Source organism: Malaya genurostris, unplaced genomic scaffold (assembly GCF_030247185.1).
Source record: "Malaya genurostris strain Urasoe2022 unplaced genomic scaffold, Malgen_1.1 HiC_scaffold_21, whole genome shotgun sequence".
Taxonomy (NCBI): Eukaryota; Metazoa; Arthropoda; class Insecta; order Diptera; family Culicidae; genus Malaya; species Malaya genurostris.
This window is the reverse complement of record NW_026682651.1, coordinates 1-14,710: the sequence shown is the minus strand read 5'-3', so window position 1 is coordinate 14,710 and position 14,710 is coordinate 1. Positions and strand designations below refer to the sequence as shown.

The following is a 14,710-nucleotide window of genomic DNA, read 5'->3' as shown; positions in this document are numbered from 1 at the left end:
AAGCAATACAGATTTTCTATGAAAATATCTGGCATCTCTGCTCTCAAGTAATGATGTTCTAAAATATTACGGCTGATCATTTACTGTGTACTTTAGAACTTTCATTTTTTCATCGATTTTAAATTTACCCTGCTCTTTTCGGTAGCTTCAATTATTGTTTCTTCATCGATTATTTTGACAACTTGAAACATTCGAACTCGTGTGAATTCACCGACTAATGTTAACCGAAAAGCTTTATCGTAAAATTGGATTGCCACCTTAACCCGCTTGCATGTGCCTGGCAGATTTCCCCTCAGACGCCTGACAGTGTCTGCCAGAAGGTTTTGCTTTTGGTTTGTTTTTATTTTTGGATGAACATGCAGGATTACCGAATATCAAATGAAGTCGAACAGAATAATTAAACAATTTGACTCATTTTATTGTTGATATTATTTGTGTAAAGATACAGAAAAGTTTAAAATCCGAAATAGTCCTGTCCGTCTTGAAATTTTTTAATCTGTCAACTTTTCTAAACTTACTTCTGAACTCCTGCCTAATCGATCGTAAGCTAATCTTGCTTACACTTGTTAATCTCAAACAATTTCTTTTAAACTTTTCCTACCTCTACCCCTATTCCGTCTTGAATGCGTTCAGACGAAGTTTTGAGTGATTTGCCTCTTGGGACCATGAATCATTGGATACTGTTGATTGGATGATTAAAAACTAGAACTGTAGACAGCTAATGAATATATGAATCGAAGAATATGGGAACCACTCTTGTTTTGAAAGTAATCGTTTTATTCTTTAAAACAAACAAAAATATATGGCAAAAACTAATCCGAATAAAAAATATTGTAGAAAACAGTACGATTTGCTGTAACAAAACCTGTCACAATTTTGCTTTGACCATTGAAAAATATTTTTATGTATTGTACACTATTCAATTAACTGTGAACATGCTTTTTACAATAGAATGTATAGGTTGTTAAGTATCGCAACAATTGAAATCATAAAGTTTTCGCATACATGTTCTCATGGAAAACAATCAAATGTATAGTTTGCATATTGTTTTAAACACCACGTGTACAATAAATTCAATTGTGAAACAATAAATGCAATTGTAGAAACAATAAATTGAATTGTTGAAAATGAAAAATTTATTGTCAAGATACAATAAAATGTATTATAACCCATATATCAAATTGTGAATAAATTGTTTATACTGTAAAATCAATGGTTTATTTTTCTACGGGAAAGTTTATGTAATTAATCACTGTAAGTTTATATCTTATGATTTGTTTTATCGAACCATACAAGTATTGTCTTTATATTAAGATAATTTTAAATTGATTCTTCAGGTGAATTTATTATGAATTTGTTTATCAAGAATTTCATCAAATATTTGGTTTTGTAGTTCCAAGCAACAATTTTTCTATGTGTGTGTCGTTGGTTGGTCGCATATTGAGGTGGCAGTTCAATTTTACGGAAAAGCTTTTTGGTTGCTGAGAGCGCTTTAGTTGGCGAGAGCATTCGTCGGCAAATTCACCGTAGTTGGAAAAAGTTCCACATCAAAACTCTTCTACTGTCAGAAGGTATTTGACGGTGTGTGCGATGTGTAGATCAATTCGATTGTGGAATTGAAAAAATAAAGTTTCCCGAGTTTCACTAGTCGAAAAACAATGGAGAATACTGGAAACGAACAGAATGAAGCATTTTGGGAAATGGGACATAATCAACAGCCACAGTATGCGACAGTGGACAGTTCAATTGCTGGCACATCCAACTATTTCCATCCGACCACCGAAGCAGGTTCAAATTATAGCCACCATCCTACGGGGGATAATTTTACTGTGCTTGCCGATGGATTTGGTAACTTCATCAAGGTTTACCATCAACCCAGTGAAGATGTCAACTTGAACAATCCTACCGGAAAATACGAATACGAATTGTTCTCCAATAACAATTTCATGCGCTCTGCACCTGGTTTAGGGTACTTGTTTCATCAGCAACAACCACCACAACATCAATCACAAGTGGCAGCATCTACAGCGAGTGCTGTTAGTGGGTCACCCGAAAACGCAGTCAGCAACACTAGCATGCTTATCAATCAACTGGTCGGAAATTGGGCTCCAACTATTTCGGGAACATATTCACCTTTTGGGGGAAACGGACCATCGCTCCTAACCGATGGCTTACCCAGATCATCTCCGGAAGCATATGTTCAAACTCCACCATACACTGCCCAACAACAGCCAATTCCAGTACCGCAAGCCGAACAATCTTCCGTGAATCAACCACATTCTATGGACCAGCAAGTGTCTCCGAAAGTAACGCATGCTTCTATGAATCTTCCACAACAGCAGCCAGTTACGGCTACTGTAGCTGCCACTAATGCTGCCATTAATTATAACCAGCTGAATGATGATAATAGTGCTAAATTGAATCAGAATGTCAACAAAAAGCAACGAATCGTTGCTGAAGTTAAACCGATGCGAATGTCTTATTCCGATGTGTTGAGCAAGAACGTGGCCCCGTCAACCTCGCCGACGACAGCTATGTCACCGAACAGTACCACCAATAGTGGTATCAATGCAAAACAAGCCGCTACATTTCCGGCAAATAACGGTCATACCCCATCCGGTGGCAAAGCGAACAAATCGGAAAAGGGTTCAGGCAAAAAACCGCAGTCTTCCGCCAATTCACCAGAAGATAAATTCAACCGGAAGATGGATCGAAACAATGGCCCCGGAATAAAGAAATCAGGAACACAATCTGTTGGATCCGTGGGAGTTCAACAATCTTTGGACAATTCCGGTGGCTCGAAACCAACGGTGACAACCAATGGTTCCGATAAGGCAGGTAAAAAAGTGGATAAGTCCAACGGTAAGAATCTAAAAGGAGGAAACAACTCTGCCGGGAAGAAGAATCGCTTGCGCAATTTCAACGATTCCTATACGATTCAGGATGTGCAGGTAACTTCCTGTAAGGAGACATCAAATTACGAAGAACAAGTTGAACTAGATGAGGATAACGAAGGCCAAGGCGACGAAGAAGATTCCGATGAATCTGACGGAGCCCAACAGGAACAGCAAGCTCAGCATACTTACATGTACAATGTCAAAAAGAATAACAATTCTGCGGATACTCATATCGAAAAGATCTCCGGTTCGCGCAGTGCACATAAGCGAACTGGACGAACTTCTGGTACTACTCGTACGAAACAGGACAAAGTATATCAGCAACCACTGAACAGTAAGCGGGGACAGCGACCTCGTAAAAATCAAAAGTACGTGATTATTCAGAAGATTGTCAATGCCTGGATTGAGTACACCGTAATAGCTTTGCTCTGGCTGTGGTCTTTGGTAAGCGACGTGGTTTACCTAAGTCTGAGACTTTGTTGGGATTATTTGGTTGCCGGTTATCAACATTGCCAATACTATGCCATTAGCGTGAAACAAGAGTTGCAGCAAAATCGACCAGGGGCGTGGTTTAAAGGTGTGTGGAAATCATTCGACAGTCGGTTCGCTAAGGATTCGAGTTGGGCATTTTGGCGTGGTAAGGCACGATCAACTCCAACCGATCCGACGACCGGAGGTGGACAAAATTACTACAAAAATGGACGGTTACCATCGACGGCGGATGAGGCCATGTCTTCCTTATTGAACTGTAAAGGTAAAGATGCATACAGCATACTCGGTGTGAGCCCCGAGTGTTCCCAGGAGCAGATACGGAAGCATTACAAAAAGATTGCCGTGCTTGTTCATCCGGACAAGAACAAACAGCCGGGTGCCGAAGAGGCTTTCAAGGTGTTGCAAAGATCGTTTGAACTGATTGGCGAACCGGAGAATCGTAACGCCTACGATCAAAGCCTGGCGGAAGCGTTGAACGCGGAAAAAGCCTGGTCGGAAATAAATGATCTATTGACTCAACTGCACACAAAAATCTCAGAAGCTGCTAACACGATCAGGTGCGTGTTTTGCTACGATAGATCATTGGTTTTTTTTATCGGCGTGATATTTTTTCAATTACAGATGTAGCAGCTGTTGCCTCAGACACCCTCGAAAACCCACCGGACGAGCTCACTATGCTGCCAGAGAATGTAACTCCTGTAAAATTCGTCATTCCGCCAGAGAGGTAAGATTTGTTATCTCACCCATATCACTCCGGATGTCGGAGTTAGTTGAAGTTATCTTCTGTTCTCTTAGGGTGATATCTGGGCCGAAACAAGCCTGTTCGGAATGCGCTGGAAATACTTGGCCATGATGGAGGGTAACGTGTACGACATTACGGAGTGGGCCAACTGTCAGAAGGGTGCATTGTCTCACCTGCAACCCAACTCACACATCGTTCAGTATCGAATAGTGCTTGGTGGAAACTCACAGCAGCAACAGGGCCCTTCCCCCGGCGGACAAGGGCAAACGAGCGACAGAGATACCACTGGTGGAAGAGCTCGAAAGGAACCTCCTTCAAGGTGCGTTGAGTTTATTTTGGCTAGAGAGTTAAGGTAAAACATACCGATTATGATTATAATTGCAGTGAACCGAACTTGGATGATTTTCTGAACAACATTTACGGTGGACAGAACCAACAGGGGCAACCGCAGACGCAGAACAACTTCCGACGAAGGCACCGTAGGAATTGAAGCATGGCCTACGACTTTCTTTTCCACTTAGCAGTAGTAGTTTGTAGTAGACTGTAGAGATTATTATCCTATATTTAGCTTGTAGTTTTTCGTCGCAAATCACTAGCTGAGCTGAGATAATTTGCGTTAGCATTTATCTTCGAGTAAATCGATCAAGGTCCGTCATTTGTTAAGAGTAGACACTTCGGTCTACTCAGCTGTATTGAAGAAGCAAACAGAGTACATTTACGGTCCTATATAACTGTAGTTCTAGACTTTTAAACGTTGATTAGCAAATGTCAAAAACTAAATCCTGCAGCCAGCTGTGTGCACTATTGAACACAATATAATAAATGCCGAATATAGCGATAGTTGGTTTGTCGTTACTTCATTCCTTAAATGCCTTTAAAATGTTGTTCCAAGACATCATACCGAAAGTGCCTCAAGCTTCATATTCACTTCACCGAATTGCTGAACTTCTTTCATGTTGAACAATTTTGAGTGCATTTTCCGTGAACCAAATTCCTGCTGACTGACACTCGTATTTCAATGGAAGAAAATATGAAATGGTTCTGTCGAAGTTCTTGGTACCGTTTTGAATTTTTTTTATTCATAGATTTTTCATCTCGGTTCATATGCGCTTAAGCTTTACGTGGCCGTTTAACAATGAAAAAAATGTTTTTCTTATGGCTGGATCTAGTTGTCATCTTCTTCATTGGAAAAGAAGGAGGTGCAGTGGTTCGCTATTCACGCTTCCGTCCATTGGTTCGGTGTCACGTGTTGTTGGCGGAATCATCGTTATCATCGGCAAATGCCAGTCGATGGGTGCGTTGCAAGCTGATGTTGTCAGCTGAGGATGTTTTATTGTTGGCTATCACAGATGCAGCTTTTGTTCATTTGCTTCACTTATTTCGAGATCGTTCTATTGTTCACTACACAATACTGTTCTTGGTTTCTGCCGAACCGAACCTAAGCGGTTTTGTTTTATCGACTGAATTGGATGAGTCAATGCATAGAACGCTGGTCTTACAAGCCAGTTGTCGTATGTTAGAGCCCCGACCTGGAAGGATTCTTAGTGTCAGTAGGATCCATAGTACTAGCCATGCAATGATTTTGTACACTAAGAATCGGCTGCGAAGTCTGTTGAAACAGAAAGGCCAATAGTAAGCAAATGAAAAATTAAGAAATGAAATGAATCGAAATGAAGAACGCAGTAATTTAGAAAGCAGTTATTTTGTGTATCTGAAAGCCAGTAACATACTAATGTCGTTTTCGCTTGAGAAAACTGGAACTGACCCAATGTAGTTTCATCAAACAAACACTTTTCAAGAAACTGTGTTGATTTCGCACTTAGCAACGGGGGTTAGAGCAAACCTGATATAACAACTGACTCGATTTTCAGTTCAACAACGTTAAAACTAGGTTCGAAACTAGCTTCAAACAAACGGTTTGACAGCAGTTAGGGTGGAAACTGGGTTGGGTTTGGCATCAAGCAAAAACGACATAAAGCTAAACGAATTAGCTTTGCTAAGAAGCATACTGATAAGTTTCTAGAGTTTATAAAAACCCTTCTTAATTCACTTAGTGGTGTGATAATGCCTTCATCTTCTTTCATAACAGTCTCATGAATTATTTCATACTTTTATTAAATAATTTCGGATACTAATTTTGGCACTAATTGATCCAGATTGATTCGAGTAGTTCACAAAAGCATGCTTCAGTGTTTATGCATAAATCGAATAAACATAGATTTCCCAGTGTAATAGTAATGTAGGTGAGCAACCCGTGACACCAAAAGCGCCGTCTGGTGGAGAATGGGTGCGTAAATGCTCCTAAAATGCATGCATAAAGTTGCCTGCGCATTTAACACAACCACAGTAGCTAATGGAAAAAAGTACACCCGTTTCTCACTAGAGGTGCTGTTAGTGTCACCGACGACACGACCAGGCACTCCGAAGAAAAATTGGCAATTAAATTGTCTGTTAACGATTCACCGCCAGTTACCGCAAATATAGCGACCCCTTGATAATGATAAAAATAATCTTCTTGAGCAACACTGTTTAGGTTGCTACGAACTAGTTACCAAGGAGCTCCAAAGTAAATAAACAAACAATTTAAAAAAAACGTAAAAGATACGCGAATGGTACACATTTTTACAGATTTTGTTGAATATTTCAGTAACTTCTACTGTGAAATCCAAAGAAGGTCATCTTACCATTGTACGCAATGGAAATGCTAACAAGTCAACATGTTCTAGCTGCAATGGTTTCTTAAAAAATCAAATTCATGGTCGAGAAATATAAACAATTTATCGATCGAGCGTTTTTTAATGTTCTAACGGTAATGATGTAGAATACGGATACAAAAATAAAAAATAAATTTGTTCCCGACGGTCTGGATTGAATTCTAGAATGTATCTAGGCCAACCCGCGCCCTGATTCAAACATAGGTGCCCCCATTCTCGTTCGGTAGAATGGCGCTCCAATTTCGGGAAGGTCCCGATTAGACGGTTATTCAAGGTAGAACGTGTACAATCGCTATCCTCCACAATACGGCCACTATGACCGGTACACGCTTGATAGTAGCTTCAAAAGAGATTGACGCATCGATCGGCATGATTCACGAAATCACGTTCCGTATCATCGTACATAGGAGGTCCAATCATTTCGACTTTTTAGTCCTAAATAAGTGTTTCCTTCAGGAGCAGAACCTCCGCTTGAGTTCCCGGTTTGAATACGTTAACGCACAAACTCTACTTATTAGCTCGTGCGCCTCGATGATCAGCTGATGTGATTCGCGATCAGTCACGATAACCAGATGTTTCGAATAGGGATTTTCCGCATACGAATTTTCTTCGCTTTTCTCGGCAAGCGAAATAAGACCAACGGATTCATTTATACCGAAGTATTTGATCTGCAATGGAGGGAAAATAGAGTTAATGTCCTTGGTAAATTGGTGATTCATAGCTAGTACAAGCAAATATGCCCTGCTAGCAACTTTTTTCTAATCAATCCGCGCCTCGATGGCAATCCGATCGAATGTAATATTTTTTACCGCCCGTTCACCATGCGCTACGCACATCTAGTCAAATAGCTGCTATATGTCAGCCTTTTCGGGGTGTTTTGGGTGAAATTCAATGCTAAGCTGGTCCTATTTTTTTTGATTCACAGAAAGCCGCATTTCTTCTGGTTCACAGAAACAATTTGTTTTTGTTTTGAGATTATTTATATATTCCGTTCCATTAAAAAAAACCTACATAGCCATGGTAACTGTTATCTAAAATCATCAGTTTTCTACTTTTGTTGCCAGTTTCAATAGATTTTCAAGCAACTTCGTTTTGACATTACCAGTTACTGAGGGGTAGTTAAATTTTCGATACAGTTTAGATAGACGAGTGGCAGGTCGTGTCGTCGGTGTCACCGTACAGTGGCAAATCTATGTTTATTTGATTTATGGTTTATGTCACACTTCTTCTTCTTCTTCTGTTAGTGACTTTAACAGTCACTTTTTGATGGACAGGTGACAGAGACCATATGTTTATGTCACACAGTCAGCATCATTTTTCCAAACTAGTGCTTACATTTGCGTTGCCTATTTGTATGAGAAGAGTGATGCTAGTCTATAAAAACCCTTCTTAGTCCACTTAGTGGAATTTTAATATATATTGAAATATCACCATAGGGGGACAGAAAATAGAAAAAAGAATTATGATAGATTCCCACATCAACATCCTAAGGGAAAATCTTGACTTGAGAAAACTGAAAATGACTCAGGATAGTTTCAGCAAACAAACACTTTTCACGAAACTGTGTTGGTTTTTTTGGGATTTGAGCAAACCTGATATGAAAACCAGGTTTGAAACTGACACGATTTTTAGTTCAACATCATTGAAACTAACTAGCTTCAAACAAACGGTTTGACAGCAGTTAAGGTGGAAACTGGGTTAGGTTTGGCATCAAACAAAAACGACATTAAAGTTTCACAGATCGAGACCCAAGGCATAGTGGCAAGAAGACCAAATTGCCAAATTAGCTCAAATTGTAACAAACAGATTCTATATTTTCGTCTTCGGAATTCTCGGTCTCTATTTGAAATCGGTTTTGTTCAGTCCTTTTCATTTGAATACGTTCATAATATTTTGCAAATGTGTTTGGCATCCCTGGCGATATGTTTTGCGGTTTTGCCCTGTCATACGAAGGAGGAAATAAAAGAATGTGATAAATACAACGATTAAAACAATTCTGGCTAAAAATCGAAACAATTTACATTTTATTCGTGTCCTGCACAGTTTCCGTGAATCAAATAATTGCTAGTTAATCAGTGTTAAAATGGCTGAGGAGGCTATATTCGAATACTTACATTCGGAAATTGTGAATTATACATTAACGAAGGAAAATGATAAGGTATTTTGAAAATAAATGTCAGTTGCTTTTTTTCTAAACTGAATATTTTCGCATTCATAGGAAAACGATCTTTCAGCTTTGGAATATATCGGCTATTCGACTGGGTATCGAATAATCGAACGGTTGACCCGGGAATGGCCACGATTCAAAGACGAACTAGATACGATGAAATTCATTTGCACCGACTTTTGGAGCTCTATTTATCGGAAGCAAATTGATAACCTGCGAACCAATCATCAAGGAGTGTATGTTCTACAGGACAATGCCTTTCGATTTCTGACCCGGCTGTCCGCTAACTCACAATATCTTGAACATGCTCCGAAGGTAAGTTTGATTGGATTTTACCCTAACTTGTAAGAGTAACGGTACAAACGTTTTCTAGTTCGTCGCATTCACCTGCGGATTGGTGCGAGGCGGCTTAGCAAATCTAGGGATCAACAGCACTGTTACGGCCGAAGTGCAGAACATGCCATCATGTAAGTTCCATATTCAAGTTAATCGAGCTTGAATTAAGAAAAATAAATACAATATTGGACTCCGTGTATTTTGACGTTTCATTGTTGAGAAAGAACTGTCACAACAAAACAACTAACGCAGAGCGTGCACTCAAAAATTAGTCTAATTTAATTTTTATGCAAAATGTGTTCTCAGTGGAAGAAATATGTCCTGTGGTTCGCTCAGGAGCATGTAGATTTCCGGCAAGCTGTAAGTGTTGTTGATTAACATGGATTAATTATTTGTAAATCATAATTATATGCAGGAAATATCATCTTTGTTGCGGTTATGGAACATGAAAATGCGAACTGGCGCAGAACAAAAAAGTGATCACCCGTTTTGGATTGTTGAACTACCTGATGATGAAACTGCCAGAAAGTTGGCTTCACGTTCAATGTCGCTACGGTGCATATTCGAACTCTGGTCACATTCCACACTTCTCAGCGCATTTCACGATCAGCTAAACATGTACATTGAAAACAACAGAACGACGTTGAAACCTCTGTTTCAGAAAGATCGTAGTTTTAAGGTAACCGTTGAGACTTACAATAAGCATTTTACGCAAGCGGAAAAAGTGGCTAAAATGGAAACGATGCATTACCTACCGATGCAAGGACCGGTTAATCTTAGAACACCAGATGTACACTTTTGGTACATTGAATTCTGGGGGCTTGACCCGATGAGTGTACCCGACCAACCGATCGATATTTTGTTCGGCAAATGGGTGGCAGATGGAAGTCGGGACACTATAAATGAAATCTCGTTGAAGAAACGTAAGTTCATCGGGAACACATCAATGGATCCGCAGTTGTCCTTACTGATGGCTAATCAAGGATTGGTGAAACCCGGTGATTTGATACTGGATCCGTTTGTCGGTTCCGGTTCGTTACTGGTGGCAGCGGCAAAATTCGGAGCTTATGTTTTAGGTTCCGATATCGACTATATGACTGTTCACGGGAAGTCGAAACCAACACGGGCAAATCAAAAAGTACGGGCAAGTGACGAAAGTATCTATGCCAATCTGAAGCAGTATGGTTGCGAGAGTTTGTATGTTGACGTGTTGGTGTCGGATTTCTCCAGGAGTGTTTGGAACGACCGGCTAAAGTTTGATAGCATCATTACGGATCGTGAGTACTAGCAGGCCTAACAGCGATTGGTGTAATTTTTTGTTTTTAATTTTCAGCTCCTTACGGCATTCGAGAAGCTACTGAACGCATCGAATTCAAAACACAGAGACGAGCCACCTGCTTGAACGAAGGGGTTGTTCACTATCCGTCCACGTCCCCGTATCAGTTCGACGAGTTATACAGGGATCTGCTTAATTTCTCTGCACAATATCTTAAAATGGGAGGACGATTGGTATGCTGGTTTCCGATATTGAGGTAAGCAACGAGTCGATTTGATCATGATTTGTAAAGACATGGCTCTAATTTTCGATTCCAGAAAAGATTTCACCCCGGAGATGCTACCGCGACACAAATGTTTGGAACTGATAGCTAATTCGGAGCAACCATTGTCCGTCTACAGTGCCCGTCGGCTATTGACGTATGAGAAAATTTCCGACCGCCAGGAAGACATGCTTTCGTACGAGCTATCGCAGGTCATGGTGGAAAACTTCCGGCAACGGTACATGGGCATGGTTTTACAGAATAGTGGCTCCCGAAAAGAACGTCGATTGGCACTACGGAAAGCGGGTTGCGAGGAAGCTATCAAACGAGGGAAGACGCTTGACGTCGACGGAAAGTGGAAGTTTATCAATCAGGGAAGTGGTGAAGATACGGATAAATAAATTACGCATGTTTTTTTTTGCGTGAAGTAAAATTGGTTTCGATCGTTTTTATTAGTGATGCGTATGTGATGGAATCATTTCCGATTGGAACAACTTAATGTTTACATTCGAGCAACGGTGATTTTTTGTCGGGGAACTCTGAAAAGAAAGCGAATCTTGATTTTGGCACAAATTATGAAGCATTTATGAGCAGAACCTTATATGAATCACTCGTCTACGATCACTAGGATGAATGAGATCTAGCTTTTGGCTCCATTCGTACTCTTTCCAATCTTCCTTTCGTTTTTTGCGATCAAAATAAGATATTATACAGCTTACTGGAATCCAAAACAAAGCTGTCAGCATTACGACTGCCACTGGAAACGATTTTAAATTGAGCATCATTGCTTGAACAAAGTTTAGATTTTAGACTCAATTAGTACTTACTGACTATGTTATCTCGTAGAAACCGCAGCACTTTGTTGATATTGATTTCCTCTATTATATCCCAGAAACGTTCTACCACGTCCTGAATTGTTTTCTCGCACATCCCCTTGTTGCAAAACCCTTGGATGCATGGCGTTCCATCGGGTAGCACATCGGGAGGTTCTACCGGGAAGCACGTTTCGTTGATACTCTGCCGGCAGCAACGCTTACAAGCGTCCGCCATGGTGTCACACATACAGCTCTGCAGCCCTTGCGTTTCACAATACGGAACGCATTTCCCGTTGCGACATTGTCCCCGCTCTTGGCACATAGTTCCGTCACCCATCGGTGGGCTCTTGGGACAATCCGCATGATTTCCGGTGCAGCGTGCCTCTTGCTCACACGTGGCATACTGAGCTTCTCGGCACTTTACTCCAGCCATCATATACTGACAATTCTGACAGCACGGTGAATTCTTATCGCTGCAGACCGCCCCTTGATTACGTCGAAGTTTGCAGTTTTTATCGCAGCACGCGTCATTATCTTCCGTCCCCAGCAAACCCGCATCGCACTGTTCGTCACCTTCAACGCGCAGATTTCCGCAGAAAGATTCTTCCGGTTCGGAAAAGCATCGTCCCGATTTTGCCTGCAGAACCTTGCGAATCGATCGCAGCGAACATGGAGAAAACTTTTTATTGTTCACATCATATCCACTAACGGAGTACGTGTACATCAGGAAGCTACCGCCTTGGGAGGCACTCGGCGAACACTCGGGAATGTCCGGATCATGTTCGGATCCCCAGTTATGGCCGAACTCGTGAGCCGTCACCAGATCCGCTTCACGAGTGATTACTCGTTGGCCGTAGTGGTTCCGAGAACTGCTCAATCCTGAGTTCAAATATAGAGTGTAACCGTTTTTGAAGTACTCTGTTGGGGAAAAAACAACGAAAGAAACAAAACAAAAATGAAGTGTTATTCGGCAAGTGAGTTTCCGTTTCCTCAATCAGCAGAAATTAAACAAGCACCTGGTGTACAGATACCACCGACGGAGTTGCGTCGAGGTGACCCGACATAGGCTAACCCAAGAATACCACCCTCGAATTTAAGATCGGTGAAAAGATGCGCGAGACAAAAGTCTTTGTGACTGTACTCTCGGGAGAATACCTTTCCAGGCAGCATGTTTGAGCGGGAGAAATTATCGTTAGAAGGCTCACTTGTGTCGAAGGACAGTTATGTTTTAAATTTTTCTTCGTGAATCGAGCATCAAATAGAATAGATCAACAAGCAATATCTTACCTCCAGTAAATTGCGAACATCCCACTTTTCACGAACCATATTGTAATGCGCTTCGCCTCCCCTCACTCGGGTGGGTTCCGAATGTACCACGATTTTCTTTATAACAAATCCCATTCCTTTGAAGCCCTCCTGGTCGGAACGATCTTGCCAGATAGTGTCATTGTATATCTTATGAACTCGATCGATAAGACTGATCTGAAGTGAGTTAGAAGCATAACAAATACGCATTCCAAAGATGTTCAGAATCATCTTACCAAATAATTTATAGTGGTTTTTGTGTTACTGCCACCCATTTCCTGAAAGAACCTATAGTCGGCTACCAACAGCAGTGGGCATCGTGTTTTCGTGGGCGTATACTCGTACTGATCGGCCTGACGCTTCCGTCGAAGCTCTTTTCCATTCGTCGGTTCGGTTGCTGTCCACATTGATGGCACCAGTGTTTCAAACACCGACTCGGATCGATCCCCATCCGTACCGCCGCCATCTTCATCGTCCTGCTCCAGTTCTAGACCTTCCTTCACGTACCCGCACGTTTTCGGCACCCCGCCCATTTCGCCATCAACGGCATCTATATCGTCCCAACTGAACTTGATGTCGGACGATTTGTAGGCAATCATATGCCTGTTACTCAAATCGTTCAAATGTCTCCACGACGGTTCAATGTGGTACGTTTCATCGGGCAGTACAACTGAAGCCGTCAGTAGCCCGTCCTCCAGGTGAGCATTTACCTGTGAGTTCGTCTCTCCAAATACTCGACCCTTGAAAAAATTGTCACGATCCAGGTGTATCACCGACTCTGCACCGCTGCCATCTACCGAATATGCGTGAAAATTGCTGTGCAGCACATCCTTGTGCGGGTGAAGAATCAATCGAAAATTACGCCCTAGAGCTCGGAACTCCACTTCCTTGATGGTATTGAATGGATGACTGCTGTGTTTAGCTCCCCGTTTCGTGATCCGGTGTGTCAGATCGTCGACATGTAGTGTTTCGTAGTGCCGCAGATTTTTGTGCAACTGAGCTAAAATATTCGGAAAGATCGATACCGTGGTTAGATTTGCCTACACATAGGGGTAAACTTTTTCACTAACCATTTGTTGCCTGTATCCAGCATAAAACCGACAAAATTATACTAATTATGACCACAGGATCGGTTGGAAAGCGACTCAAACTAATTTTACTCATTTTTAGTGAATTTTTCTTATCAAAAATCTATATTTTTCTGAGAAAACCCATATTTTTCACTCGGCCACCATTTTTGTTTTTCTCGAATTTTTCTGACTATGAATATTTGTAGAACTGTCAAAATAAGAGCAAAAACATACGTACCGCTGGTGCCTCTGTAACTATAATATTGAAACAGCTGTTTCAAATGCCAAAACCAGCTGATTTTTACATGCCGGTTTTGTGACTTGCGTGAAAAGCCCTACCTCAGAATCGACCTACCTGAACTATTTAGCCAACTGCTTGCAGCGCCACATGCGGCAAGCATTGCAATTAAAGTGTGAACTCCCCTACCAGACGTTTCAATAGATTGATAACGTCTGGTAGGGGACTTCACAACCCAATCAAAAACGTGAATTCCCCTACCGTATTTTATCTACCAGACATTATCATAAGACTATTTCAGCAGCTTCATATACAAAACTTTTTATAGTGTTTCGTAAATCATTGCCTGCACCAATCAGCATACGATCTACTATAGATTCTGGATTAACCAAAGGA

At 41.1% G+C, this 14,710-nt stretch overlaps 4 protein-coding genes across 4 annotated transcripts; 3 read left to right on the top strand and 1 right to left on the bottom strand.

Annotated features, from left to right (window-relative positions):
* Positions 1–1,563: 1,563 nt before the first annotated feature.
* Positions 1,564–4,991, top strand: LOC131439952 (uncharacterized). Its single transcript, XM_058611073.1, has 4 exons — positions 1,564–3,946; positions 4,011–4,113; positions 4,185–4,450; positions 4,516–4,991. The coding sequence occupies exons 1-4, from the start codon at positions 1,659–1,661 to the stop codon at positions 4,619–4,621; spliced, it is 2,763 nt and encodes a 920-aa protein (XP_058467056.1). The 5' UTR covers positions 1,564–1,658; the 3' UTR covers positions 4,622–4,991.
* Positions 4,992–8,774: 3,783 nt separating this feature from the next.
* On the top strand, positions 8,775–9,540 carry LOC131439950 (trafficking protein particle complex subunit 6b-like). Its single transcript, XM_058611071.1, has 3 exons — positions 8,775–9,003; positions 9,064–9,327; positions 9,386–9,540. Exons 1-3 carry the CDS (start codon positions 8,929–8,931, stop codon positions 9,509–9,511), a joined length of 465 nt encoding a protein of 154 aa, XP_058467054.1. The 5' UTR covers positions 8,775–8,928; the 3' UTR covers positions 9,512–9,540.
* Positions 9,541–9,559: 19 nt separating this feature from the next.
* Positions 9,560–11,287, top strand: LOC131439949 (tRNA (guanine(10)-N2)-methyltransferase homolog). Its single transcript, XM_058611070.1, has 4 exons — positions 9,560–9,708; positions 9,764–10,625; positions 10,682–10,880; positions 10,942–11,287. The coding sequence occupies exons 1-4, from the start codon at positions 9,643–9,645 to the stop codon at positions 11,285–11,287; spliced, it is 1,473 nt and encodes a 490-aa protein (XP_058467053.1). The 5' UTR covers positions 9,560–9,642.
* Positions 11,288–11,297: 10 nt separating this feature from the next.
* On the bottom strand, positions 11,298–14,270 carry LOC131439948 (ADAM 17-like protease). Its single transcript, XM_058611068.1, has 7 exons — positions 14,077–14,270; positions 13,243–14,006; positions 12,989–13,183; positions 12,718–12,856; positions 11,714–12,619; positions 11,484–11,643; positions 11,298–11,425 (listed from the first exon to the last, which is right to left on the bottom strand). Exons 1-7 carry the CDS (start codon positions 14,168–14,170, stop codon positions 11,389–11,391), a joined length of 2,295 nt encoding a protein of 764 aa, XP_058467051.1. The 5' UTR covers positions 14,171–14,270; the 3' UTR covers positions 11,298–11,388.
* Positions 14,271–14,710: the final 440 nt, after the last annotated feature.